At 37.5% G+C, this 14,461-nt stretch overlaps 1 protein-coding gene across 36 annotated transcripts in view; it reads left to right on the top strand.

Annotated features, from left to right (window-relative positions):
• SNAP91 (synaptosome associated protein 91) overlaps positions 1–14,461 on the top strand; it is a 169,339-nt gene that overhangs the window by 97,592 nt on the left and 57,286 nt on the right. For all 36 annotated transcript variants that reach the window (XM_086317006.1, XM_086317005.1, XM_086316994.1 and 33 more), the window contains exon 13: positions 1,891–2,006. In XM_086317006.1, coding sequence (XP_086173132.1) covers positions 1,891–2,006 — 116 coding nt within the window. The remainder of the gene's footprint in view (positions 1–1,890; positions 2,007–14,461) is intronic.

Below are 14,461 nucleotides of genomic sequence, written 5' to 3'. Positions count from 1 at the left end.
ATAGCACCTACAAGTCAGAATACTGGTGAGAAAGATGGGGATGACTGTGTGTTGTATGAAATCTCTGAGGTGCCTAAAAGGAAGCCCCAACTAAGAGAGGCTTCCTCAGGTATTAATTTTAGGTCAACTCTTTGTTTTGGTTCTTTTGCCTTGAGAAGATTCTGGTCCCATCTTATAGTATCTGTGACTCTGATTATGAATGCTCTGTACTTGTGGAGACTTGAATTTTGAACTGAGCAATAAATCCACATAACGTATCCATGTAAACTATGCCTGTTGGTCTCCACTCACTTAATTCTAGTTTTATAATCACAGGCTTGGAAAGGCCAAGTCCTTTCTGCCTCTATACCAAGATAAATTGCTTCTTATAAAAGCTTTGATTCAGGTCTTAATAATAAATGTTTCCCTATTCTGGCTCTTAAACCAGTTGTACTTATAAAATAGATATCAAAACTAGGCAAGTTTCAAAGAATATTACTTGCAAATCTAATATGTAAAAAAGATAGGGATTGAACTGCTATTTATAAAGAGGGTTGGGGAACCTGGACCCTGATGGCTTAGTACCTGATCTTGTAGCCTTTAAGCCAGTGCTCCTTAAACCTGAATGGACAGTGAACACCTGGGGTCACAGTACAATGAAGACTCTGATATAGTAGATATGGGGTAAGCCTGGGACTTTGCATTTCTAACAAGGTCCCAAGATGCTGTTAGCTTGGAGAGTGTACTTTGAATAGCAAAGCTCTAGGCTCTTCCTTGGAACTTCTGTAGATGAAAGAGCTTTGGAAAGCACAGCCCCATCTGAGTAAGAGTGAAAAAATATGGAATTATTTATGGATGAGGCCTCTTACAGACCAACTTAATATGTTGCAGTTTAATGTAGAAAAAAGATACAATAGTGATTATTCTGGAGAAGGCAATGGCACCCCACTCCAGTACTCTTGCCTGGAAAATCTCATGGACGGAGGAGCCTGGTGGGTTGCTGTCCATGGGGTTGCTAAGAGTAGGACACGACTGAGCGACTTCACTTTCACTTTTCACTTTCATGCGTTGGAGAAGGAAGTGGCAACCCACTCCAGTGTTCTTGCCTGGAGAATCGCAGGGACGGGGGAGCCTGGTGGGCTGCCATCTATGGGGTCGCACAGAGTCGGACATGACTGAAGCGATTTAGCAGCAGCAGCAGCAGCAGTGATTATTCATTTTAGTGTTCTTTGGTTTATAAATAAATTCTTCTTTTCAAGATGAGAATTATTTACCATGACACAAAAAAAAAATACAAAAAATTTTAGGAAATAGAGAAAAGGAAAAAATTACCAATAATTCTCTTTAATATTTAGAGCATGTTTCCTTTTGTCAGAGTCCTCATAATCAGCATTTCAGATACTACTCAGTAGACATAACATGTTTAAAATTCTCCCTTACTTTGAGGCATTTAGATTTTCCCTTTTTCTTTCTGCTCTGTGATTCGCTGAGTAAGCCATTGCTTGAGGTATGATTTAACTTTGTTATTTGTGGAGCAGGAGTTGGCAGACAATGGCCCATAGATCAGATCTAGCCCACTGTCTTTGTAAATAAATTTTTATTGCAACAGGGCATGTTTGTTTGTTTACACACTGTGTCTTTTTCATGCTGCACTGGCAGAGTCAAGTAGTGACAGAGGCTGTCTAGCCCACAAAACTAAGATGCTTAGCATCTGGCCCTTGACAGAGGTAGTTGGCCAACTCTTGGTATAGAGGAACATATGTTTTACTGCTGTACTTTCACAAATATTATTCTCTTGCTGGATTTAAAATATCCAAAATCTGTGATGTTTTCTGCGTAAGTCTTTATTTAAAAAACATCTTTATATTTAAAATTCAAAAATCTGATTGTAAAATGATATTTGCCTTTCAGCACTTCAAAACCGTCTAGCGATCTCCTGGACCTCCAGCCAGACTTCTCCCCTGCAGGGGCAGCAGCAGCAGCACCAGCACCAGCACCACCTTCAGGAGGCGCCACTGCGTGGGGAGGTGAGTGGAATCAGACAGCTGTGCCATTTTTCTATTTAGCTGTTGCCATTCAGGTTATAGTTGTTCTTCTTTCCTTCTGATTATCCAAAATGGTGCTAGAAACTGGGGGAGAAAATGCTGAAAATGGCATTGATTGATTAAAATATACGTTGGAAGAGAGACCAAAAAAATTGAGAGACAAAAGGTACCCGTATGTGTTATGTGCATGTGCTCTGTTGCTCAGTCATGTCCGACTCTTCCCAGCCTCGTGGAGTATAGTCCTCCAGGCTCCTCTGTCCATGGGATTCTCCAGGCAAGAATACTGGAGTGGGTTGCCATTTCCTCCTCCAGAGGATCTTCTCAACCCAGGAATGGAACCCATGTCTCCTGTGTCTCCTTCATTGAAAGGCGAAGTCTTTACCACTGAGCCACCTAGGAAGCCCCCAAAGTACCCATAATACAATTAAAATATTCAAGTAATCACATAGTTTTATTATTCAAGTTGAAACAGTGGGAGTATTTTTTCTTAGCTATTTTCAAATCCTGATTATTTTTAGTAATTGAAAGGCAGCTTTTAAAATTTGGTTCAAGTGCAGTCTCCCTAGTTGATTTCTTTAGATCTGAATTGGTTTTATTCATATTGAATTTGATTTCATGCAATTGGAAATCTGGGATAGATTCTTATTTGTGCCAGAAAAGATCTACACTAAACTTGTTAAGAGCAATCACATGTAAGTATGGCATGGATCTTGGAAAAAATTACACTTCTATACATATTTGATTTAAAAGGATACTTAATGCTGATATAAAATTAAGTTGGTTATTGCTTCATTCTTAAAGTTTCACAGAGTTGGTATTAAATACCTTACTCTACCACATCAAACTATCAAAAATTTTTTTTAAGTTTGAAAATGGCTCATACAACTATAGAAATAACACTGAGGGAATGACGTAAGCAAGATGGTCAAATAGTAGGTGTCCCATCATACCTCCCCACAGAAGTAATCATTTGACAGCCATCCACAGACAAAAGTGCCTTTGTGGGTGCTTTGGGATCCAGGAAAGAGGTTGCAAAGCCCAAGATCAAGAAGGCTTGATTTGAGAAGGCAGGTCCATGTAGGAGGCTCATCAACCTTGGTCCTGGCAACAGACCTAGAAACACTGCCATGTCCCTGTGGACTTGTTACAGTCCTCTTTGGCCATGATCCTGCCACAAGCAACATCTGCTAAGGGACCGGAACCATACACACCCATGCATTAGGTAACAGGCCTGCTGACCTTGGTCTCAGCTGTGGACCCTGAAACTGCCTGTGACCGAGCTCCAGCCTCTCTCAGTCTTGGTCCAGGAGCAGTCTCGCCTGCCCAGAGATCTACCAGGAGACATACCTGTCTGTGCACTTAGAGACAGGCCCAGTGACCTTAGTCCAACCTCAGACCCTAAAGAAGCCTTGTGACTAGGCTCAGCCCCTTCCAGCTGCAGTCAGGAAGCTGTCCTGCCCACCTGGGGACTCTGTGGGAGACAGACTTATCCATACCCATAAGGGCAGGCCTACAGACCCTGGTCCCAACTTTGGACCTTCAAGCAAATATCAGACTTGATTCAGCCCCACTTAGCTACAGTCCAGGGCTAGTCCTTCCCAGCCCAGAGACCTAGTAGGAGCTACACCCAAACATGCACTTGGTAACAAGCCCACCACCCCTGAACTCTACTGAAGACCCTAAAGTGGACCCTTGTTCTAGTTCCAGCCCTACTAACCAAGGTTATGAAGGCAGTCCTGTCCACTCAGGGACCAGGAGGCAGGATCCGCACCCACCTAAGACCCTGGTAACAGGCCCACCAACATGGGCACTACAGCAGACCCAGGAGTAGCCACATGAACTTGCCCCAACCCCATTCAACTGCAATCCCAGAGGCAATATCATCACCCCAGGGACCTCACAGGAGATCTTCACCTGCCAAAACTAGTGTTTAAAAACAGGAAGAGGTGTTTTTCCTTCAAATGCACAGGCACCATCACAAGGCTACATGAAATACAAAGTATCAGGCAGAGAAAAACTCCATGACACTGCCAAAGGAAACTAATAAAGCTCAGTAACTTACCCTAAAGAAATCTAGATTGTCTGCTAATGAATTCAAAATAATCATCCTAAAGTAGCTCAGTGAGATTCAAGGAAACACAGCAGGCAAGAAAACAAAATCAGGAAAACGATACATGAAGTAAGAAAATAGAAACTATAAAAGAGAACAAAGCAAATTCTGAATGAAATAGAATACAGTGACTGAATTGAAAAGAAAAACTCTGTAGAGAGCTTCAACAGAAGACTGAATCAGACAGAGTAAAAATCCACAAACTCAAAGATAGGTCATTAGAAAATAGCCACTTAAAGGAATAAAAAGGGAAAAAAGAGGATGCATACAGGACCTATGGGACATCGTAAAATGAATGAAGATATGCATTGTAGAAGTCTCAGAAAGGAAGAGAGAAAGAAAGTGGTCACTCAGTCATGTCTGACTCTGTGACCCCATGGACTGTAGCCTACCAGGCTCTTCTGTTCATGGTATTTTCCAGGCAAGAGTATTGGAGTGTGTTGCCATTTCAGAAGGAACGCTTATTTAAAGAAATAGTGGCTGGTGGTGGTGATGGTTTAATTGCTAAGTTGTGTCGGACTTTTGCAACCCCATGGACAGTAGCCTGCCAGGCTCTTCTGTCCATGGGATTCTTCAGGCAAGAGTGGGTTGCCATTCCCATCTCCAGGGTATTTTCCCAACCCAGGAGTCGAATCAAAGTCTTCTGCATTGCACGCAGATTCTTTACCAACCAACTGAGCTACCAGGGAAGCCCAAAATAGTGGCTGAAAACTTCCTAAATCATGAGAGAGATATGGACATTTAAATTCATGAAATTCCAAAGTCTCCAAGCAACATCAACCCAAAGAATATTACCTAAGACACAGTATATAATCCAATTGTCATAAGTCAAAGACAAAGAGAAAAATTTGAAAACAACAAAAGAAAAGCAGTTTCTTCTATACAAGGGAATCCTGGTAAGGCTATCAGCATATAATGATAAAATCAATCCATTAAGACACTTGCTCCTTGGAAGAAAAGCTCTGACAAACCTAGACAGCATATTAAAAAGCAGAGACCTTTGCCTACAATGGTCCATATAGTCAAGGCTATGGTTTTTCCCGTAGTCATGTATGGATGTGAGAGTTAGACCATAAAGAAGGCTGAGTGCCAAAGAATTGATGCTCTTGAACTGTGGTGTTGGAGAAACTCTTGAGAGTCCCTTGGATTGCAAGGAGACCAAACTGGTCAATTGTAAAGGAAATCATTCCTAAATATTCATTGAAAGGACTGATGCTGAAGCTGAAGCTCCAGTACTTTGGCCACTGGATGCAAAGACTGACTCATTAGAAAAGACCCTGATGCTGGGAAAGATTGAAGGCGGGAGGAGAAGGGGAAAACAGAGGATGAGATGGTTGGATGGCATCACTGACTCAATGGACATGAGTTTGGGTAGGCTCCGCGAGTTGGTAATGGACAGGGAGGCCTGGCGTGCTGCAGTCCATGGGGTCACAAAGAGTCGAATACAACTGAGCAACTTAACAACAATAATTCATTCAGTTCAGTTCAGTCGCGTCCGATTCTTTGCAACCCCATGAATTGCAGCTAAGAGGATATAAACATCAAAATACCTAAATATGTGAAGCAAATATTAACAGAACTGAAGGAGGAAATAGACAGCCATACAGTAATAGTAGGGGGCTTCAGTATGCCACTTTCAACAGCAATAGATAGGTCATCCAGATGGAAAGTCAGTTATGAAATAGAAAACTTGAATAACAGCTTACCCCAAATGAACCTACAGACATATACAGAAAATTTCTTTCAACGGAGCCAAATATACTTTCTCCTCAATTGCACATAGAAAATTCTTCAGGGTGGAGAATGTTGGGACAAGAAAAAAATTTTGATGAAGAAAATTGAAGTCATATCAAGTATTATTCCTGATCTTCAGTGGTATAAAACTAGAAATCAGTAACATAACAAAACTTTGAAAATTCACAAATACATGGAGATTTTATAACATATGGCCAACCAATGGGTCAAAGAAGAAATTAAAAAGAAATTTTAAAGAACCTTGAAACAAAAGAAAATGGAAACACAGTATATCAAAACTTACCTGATGCTGCAAAAGCAATACTAAGAGGGAAGTTTATAGTGCTAAATGCCTCCATTAAGAAAAAAAGATCTCTAACAATCTAGCTTTACATCTCATGGAATTAGGTAAAGAACAAACTTAGCCCAAAGATAGCGGAAGGAAGGAAATAATAAAGATTAGAGCAGAAATAAATGAAATAGAGACCAGAAAGACGTTAGAAAAGATCAACAAAACTGAGTTGGTTTTTTGAAAAGATAAAATTACTTTTGCGCATGTGCACGCTCAGTTGTATTTGACTCTTTGCAACCCCAAGGACTGTAGCCCACCAGGCTTCTCTGTCAGTGGAATTTTCCAGGTGAGAATACTGGAATGGGTTGCCATTTCCTACTCCAGGGAATCTTCTTGACCCAGAGATCAAACCAACATCTCCTGTTTCTCCTTCACTACCAGGTGGATTCTTTACCACTGAATCACCTGGGCAGCCCAAAATTACCTTCGGCTAGACTAAATAAGAAAAAAGGGCAGTGACCCAAACTAAAATTATAAATGAAAGAGGAAACATCATAGCTGATACCATAAAAATGCAAAGAGTCATAAGAGATTGTTGTGAGCAATTATATGCCATGATTGGATAACATAAAAGAAATGGATAAATTCCTAGAAACATACAGCTGACCAAGATACAACTGACCAACAAACATACAACTGACAGTCAAGAAGAAATAGAAAATCTGAACAGACTTACCTGAATAAGGAAATTGAAGCAGAAATCAAAAACCTCCCAACAAAGAAAAACCCTTGATCATATAGCTTCATGAGTGAATTCTACCAAACATTTAAACAGAAATTAATGCCAGTCCTACTCAAATTCTTCCCAAAAAATTGAAAAGAGGGAATACTTCCAACCTTTACTTTTTTGAAGCTAGTTTTACACTCATACCAAAGCCAGATACACACACTATAAGAAAAGAAAATAACAGGCCATCATTCCTGATGAACATAAAACTACAAAAATCCTTCACAAAATATTACAAACTGAATTCAACAGCCCATTAAAAGGATCATACACTATGATCAAGTGAGTTTCTCCTTGGAATGCAAGAATGGTTTGACAGTTGCTAGTGATACACACCACGTGGTAGAATAAAGGATGAAAATCATATGATGATCTCAATAGTTGCAGAAAAAGTACTTTAACAGAGTTCAACAACCTTTCATGATAAAACTGTCAACAAATTAGGTAGAGAAGGAATGTATCTCAACATAATAAAGGGTATATATGACATGTCCAGAGAAGGCAATGGCACCCCACTCCAGTACACTTGCCTGGAAAATCCCATGGATGGAGGAGCCTAGTGGGCTGCAGTCCATGGGGTCGCTAGGAGTCGGACACGACTGAGCGACTTCACTTTCTCTTTTCACTTTCATGCATTGGAGAAGGAAATGGCAACCCACTCCAGTGTTCTTGCCTGGAGAATCCCAGGGACGGGGGAGCCTGGTGTGCTGCCATCTCTGGGGTCACACAGAGTCGGACACGACTGAAGTGACTTAGCATAGCATAGCATGACATGTCCACAGCTAACATGATTCTAAATGATGAAAAGCTGTAACATTTTCCTCTAAGATTAAGAATAAGACAAGGATGCCTACTCTCTTGAGTTCTATCCAACATAGTACTGTAAATCTAAGCCAGAGCAATTAGTCAAGAAAAAGAAATAAAAAGCATCCAAATCGGAAAGGAAGAAATAAAATTGTCTCTGCATCCAAATAGGAAAGGAAGAAATAAAATTGTCTCTGCAGATGACATGATCTTACATGTAGAAACCCAAAAGATGCCACCAAAAAACTGTTAGAACTAATAAATGAATTCAGTAAAGTTTGGGAATCAAAATTTATGTATAAAAATCAACTGCATGTCTATACACTAACAATAAACTATCTGAAAAAGAAATGAAGAAAATAATTCCATTTATAGTAGCATCAAGAAGAATAAAATATTGAATTGGCCAAAAAGTTTGATTGGATTTTTCTCTAACAACCCAAATGAACTTTTTGGCCAACCCAATACTTAGCAGTAGACTTAACCAAGGAGATGAAAAGCCTCTACACTGAAAACTATAAACCATTGATGAAAGAAATTGAAGATATAATAAATGGAGATATAATAAATATCTCCAAATAAATGGAGATATATCCTTTGTTCATGGACTAGAAGAATTAATACTGTTAAAATGTTCATACTACCCAAAGTGATCTACAGAATCACTGCAGTCTGTAGAAAAACTGTAATGGCATTTTCCTGTAAATAGAAAAAAAAAATCTGTCATTCATATAGACCAAAAAAGACCCCACATAGCCAGGAACTCTTGAGAAAGAAAAACAAGGCTGGCTACATCAAACTTCCTGAAATCAACCTAAATTACAAAGCTATAGTAACCAAAACAGAATGGTACTGGAATGAAAGCAGACATCTCGACCAGAACAAAACAGGAACAAGAGAGTAGAGAGCCTAGCCCAGAAGTAAACTCATGCGTAGTCAGTTAGCTCACCTTTTACCGGGTTGCCAAGAATACACAACAGGAAACAGATAGTCTCTGTAATAAATGGCATTGACAAGGCTAGATATCCATGTGCAAAATAATAAAATTGGAAGCTTATCTTACATCATACACAAAAATTAACTCAAATGGATTAAAACAAATATAAAACCTGAAACCATAAATCCTAGGAGAAAACATAGGGAAAAACCTCCTAGACATTGATCTTAGCAATGAATTTTTTAGTTTGCCACCAAAAACACAGGCAACAAAAGCAAAAATAAGCAAGTGAGACTACATTCAAGCTAGAAAGCCTCTACACAGCAAAGGAAACAATCAACAGAATGAAAATGCAACCTATGGAATGGGAGAAAATATTTGCTAGAAATAAAAAAAGAACCCAAATACCTTGATTTTAAAATGGGCAAAGGACATAAATGGACATTTCCATAGAAGATGTGCAGATGGTTAACAGGTATATGAGAAGGTGTTAAATGTCATTAATCATCAGGAAAATGGAAATCAGAACCAGAAATAACACCCCACACTTGTTAGCATGACTATTATTAGTAAGAGAAGAGAGAAGTGTCTGTTGCGGGTGTGGAGAAAGGGAATCATTATACACTATTGGTGGGAATGTAAATTGGTACACCCATTGTGGAAAAGAGTGGAGTAGAAGTTCCTCAAAACAATGTAAATAGAACTATTACATTATTCACCAATCTCACTTCTGGATGGATGGGTATCTGCACTCCCATGTTCATTGCAGCACTAGCCACAAGAGCCAAGATAAAAAAATAACTTGTGTTTGTCAGCAGATGAAAGGGTAAGGAAAACATGTTGTATACATTCAGTGGAATATTATTCAGCCTTTTAAAAAGAAGGAAATCCTCCTATGTGTGACAATATGGATGACATAAAGGACATTGTGCCAAGTGAATAAATATGCCAGACACAGAAAGGCAAATATGTATAATCTCACTTATATGTGGAATCTTAAAAAAGTCAAACTCATAGATGCAGAAAGTAGAGTTGTTGTTGAGCAATGGAGGGCAGGGCATGGAATGGGAAGATGTTGGTCAAAGGGTACAAAAGGTCACTTGTAAGCTAAAGAAGTTCTGGAGATCTAGTGTACAGTAGTTACTATACTTAATACTATAGTTAATAATACTGTGTTGTATATTTGAAACTTGCTAAAAGAGTAACCTTAAGTATTCCAACTACAAAAACACAGGAACTATGTGAGATGATGGATGTGTTAGTTTGATTGTGGTCATCTTCTCATAATGTATATGTATAACAAATTATTACACTGTGCATCTTAAATATGTACAATTTTTATACATCAGTTATACCTCAGTAAAGCTGTGGGGGTTGAGAAACAACACTGGTAAAAGACATTAAGTGGCTGATGAGGAAACCAGTAAGATGATAAAGCTGGTTAAAAGAGCATTTTGAGGAATTGGGATTTATAGAAAAGGAATGTTAAAATAAGATGGCTAGGTTGGGTTCAAAAATAAGGCAATAAAAATCATGTCTTGAGGTTATCTTTTCTCCCAAACATAGTATTATATCACTAGCAGACAAGAACTATAATTCGATACATCATTTCAGAATCAGAGTCCTTAATTAATGTTAAATTGCAACATGAAATGAAGCTTCATTCCATAGGTAATTAAATAATCCTTGGGTGAGCTTGGTAAACATTGGCAGAGTGATATCAGAAGTACCTGCTATATTTTATTTTATTTAATAAATTATTTATTAAATATTATATTTATATAATATAATATTAAATTATAATAATTTAATAATTAAATTAAATATTATATATTATTAAATTATATATTTATTTAATATTATATTTTATTTCCAAGTTTTTTGGTAACAAGATGAAAGTAACTAGTTGTGAAATAAAGTTGCTGACTATGTAGATGAGCATTTAAAATATTGGTGCTTTTCCATTTAAATGCTTCAAACTTCTCCCTTGTTAAAATGTTCAACTCCTAAGCCGACAGCTGTCATTTTTTAAAATAAAAAGTCTCAACATCACTTAACTTTATTAAATCTCTGTTTGTAAAGGAAAATATTGTTGAATTAGTTTTATAAAGGGCCTTCTTTTTTAAGAACCATATTCAAGTGTTCATGGTATTTTTTTTTTAATTGTAGTATAATTGCTTTACATTGCTGTTAGTTGCTGCTACACAACATGAATCAGCGATAAGTACTATAAGGGCCTTCTGGTCCTTACGCTTTCTCATTCTGACCTTCATCTTTTTGAAATGTTTATTTCAACTTATATCTTATTTTCGTTGCCCCAGTATCTTATACAACATATTATGTTTTCTTATGTATTAAAGAATGCTTCAAATCTGTATCCTTAAATCAGACTTTCTCTGTCATAAAATTCATATGAATGGCTTTTATAGAACTTTTATAATTTAAAATTTAGTGTTAATTATAAATTCGTGGGGTTATACAAAATTTTTTTCAGTATTATATGAATGTATTAACTCAAATTTTCTCAACTAATTAAATCAGTAGATATTTAAGACTTTGTAATTTTTAGAGCTTATCAAGCATAGTGGTTTAGTGATTTAGAAACTTTAGTAAGTAAATAGTGATATTGTTAACTGTCTCCTTTCACCATATTCTCCAGTGTCAAACTGAAGAGAAATTGTGTCCTTTTTGTTTGGTTTGTTTGTTTTACACCAAAGGAATAATAAAAAGAATAACTCTAGGTGAGATATTTTTAAATTGTACTGTAACATTTTAAAAACATTTGGCCACACCACACTGCATGTGGGACCTTTATTCCCCAACCAAGGACTGAACCCCTGTCCTCTGCAGTGGAAGCACAGAGTCCTAAATACTGGACCACCAAGGAATTCCCAACATTTTTATTCATATTCATCTCTCAGTACTTTTTGCTAAGACCCACAATACTATGAGAAATAAGTTATAATAGCCAATTTTATTATAACACACTTCATTTCTTGCTTGTTAGGAATGAATAGCTATTGATGATTGAAACGTTGAGGTATCAGTGGATATAGAAGAAAACAGATGAGTATGGTTTAGCTAGGGCTGTGCAGTGTGGATCTGCAGTCTGTCTTTCTCAAAGGCAGGGCAAGAGGTCTGAAATTCAGCCTGTTTCTGTTGGCCAAGCTGTGGGCTTTTTTCATCCTTGAAGAATAAGGAAAACCTTTTCCAACTTGCTGGCTCAGCAGAAACAGTTTTTCATAATTAATACAAAGCACATTATAGTATATCATAGTGTTGGCTTGGGACCTGATGGTTAGACAGCATTAGTCTTTGTCTCAACAAAATATCTATAGCTATTTTCATAGCAATAGAAAAGTCAGCTGGGGAGGAAAATACTAATAAATAAATTCTCTAGTTCTTAAGCAAATAGTAAAATTCCTAAGTCTTAATAAATTCAAGTAAACTAGTATAATATGAAATTGAGAGATAATAGTCACCTTTGCTGCTACTGTTTAGTTGCCAAGTTGTGTCCAACTCTTCTGTGATCCTGTGCACTGTGGCCCACTAGGTTCCTCTGTCCATGGGATTTCCCAGGCAAGAATACTGATGTGGGTTGCCATTTCCTTCTCCAGGGGATCTTCCCAACCCAGGGATTGAACCTGCATCTCCTGCTTAGTAGGCAGATTCATTACCACTGAGCTTACCTGAAAGGCCCCATAGTTACCTTGAATTTGCATTTGTTCCATAGATACACAGTGATATTTGAAGAGGATTCTAAATTATAACAAATATGTTTTGTTCTGCTTTATTGACTATGCCAAAGCCTTTGACTGTGTGGACCACAACAAAGTCTGGAAAATTCTTAAAGAAATGGGAATACTAGACCACCTGACCTGCCTCTTGAGAAATCTGTATGTTCTTATCTGGCCATAATGATAGTAAGAGAATTTCATTTTCTAATGATGTGTCCACACGAAGTGTTTACAAATTTCTTGTTAAGGGTTCTGAGTACTGATAAATATTGCCAATTTATGGGACATATTGTAAAGGATAGTACTTTTGTTGGTGTGAACCAAATTTAGCACATTCATATTTTATAAATTTAATTTAAATAGTGCATATTACATGTGGCATTCTGCTGGCCAATAATGATCATCTTTGACTGAAAGAATACAGAGCGTTTTTAAAATCCCTGTCTTTCTCCTCATAATAGGGAGAGTGTTTTTTTCTTCATAATAAATGCATCCCTCTGTACAAACAACTGAGTGTGTGTGTTGTATTTCTGTGCATCCTAGAAGTGGGAAATGGCTAATTTCTTATTGTAAATGCTTGAAGTAAAATTTCTACTTTTTGAGAAATACAGAACTACTCCTAGGGTTTTCTTAGAATTAATAGACTTAATAGAAATTTATTAACACACTCTTGAAGGCTCATCAATATTATGTGACCACATGACTTTGTTTCCATGTGAATATTATTAATAGCTATACTATTAGCTGGAAAAGGTGATAGCACCCCACTCCAGTACTCTTGCCTGGAAAATCCCATGGATGGAGGAGCCTGGTAGGCTACAGTCCATGGGGTCGTTGAGAGTCGGACACGGCTGAGCGACTTCACTTTCACTTTTCACTTTCATGCATTGGAGAAGGAAATGGCAACCCACTCCAGTGTTCTTGCCTGGAGAATCCCAGGGACGGGGGAGCCTGGTGGGCTGCCGTCTATGGGGTCGCATAGAGTCGGACACGACTGAAGCGGCTTAGTAGCAGCAGCAGCATACTATAAGCAGTATTTGTGACCCATATTACCTTTTGCTTGTTAGTTAATCTAGGTGGGGCACGTCTGTAGGTTGTTTTCATGCACATTCATGAATACACACACACATACTTTCTGTCTGTGAAAGATTTATAGAAACTTTGAAATTCATAGTCCTATGTCAACTTAAATGTTAGCTGTTGCTCTTTTTTATTGAAGTGTAATTGGCATACACCAATTATATTAGTTTCAAGTATACTACATTCAGCATTTCTATACATTCTGAAATGATCAGCACAATAAGGCTAGCTACCATCTAAGTCATTGCTATTATTAACTTTCATTATCAAGCATTTGATACATTCTGGATATGGGTGAGCACTTAAATATATTAACATACTTAATCTAAAATGTGACTCCATCTCACTGCACCATATAGATCTCCTTGTTAATTTAGTTGTAGTTCTGTTTCCTTGGTTACAGGGAATGTTTTCTAGCAATTTCTGTAATACAAAAAAATTGCTCTGATTAAGTACTGCTTGCAAATGAATTGGAATGCTTATGCTGTAGTGGGTTTTTTTTTAAATAGTTTAATCCTCTATAAAAAGTAGCAGTTTTGAGAATATTTGATAACTGTTCCCATCATCCTATAATAGGAACTTGCTTTTATAGTAGAGAAAATTTTGCACAAACCAAGAAATACCTAAGATAAATTATGCTTCATGTGGAAAATTAAGATTTTGGAGAGTAAAACCTGTGGTTTCCAAGAGTAGAAAAAGGTTTTCAGCATCAGTTATCCACCAACAAGCTTAATCACTGTACATTTTCCTAGGAAATTTTACTTTCCATCTTTTTATATCATTTTTGTCGCCCTCTATCCTAACAAAACATTGGTTAGGAGCAAGGAATTAATGTTTTAATTTTTCATACTTTTTGTTTTAAATCCTTTCATTTTTGTTCCTTCTAGTATACATAAACAGTCTTCTCCTTTCTCAGTTACCAAATGTATGAAATAAATTACCATCCCCTGTCATAG

This window comes from Bos grunniens, chromosome 9, assembly GCF_055505025.1.
Source record: "Bos grunniens cultivar Pamir isolate PY7600 chromosome 9, Bosgru_T2T1.0, whole genome shotgun sequence".
Classification (NCBI taxonomy): Eukaryota; Metazoa; Chordata; class Mammalia; order Artiodactyla; family Bovidae; genus Bos; species Bos grunniens.
The sequence above is the reverse complement of the archived record's forward strand: the minus strand, read 5'-3'. Positions and strand labels throughout refer to the sequence as shown.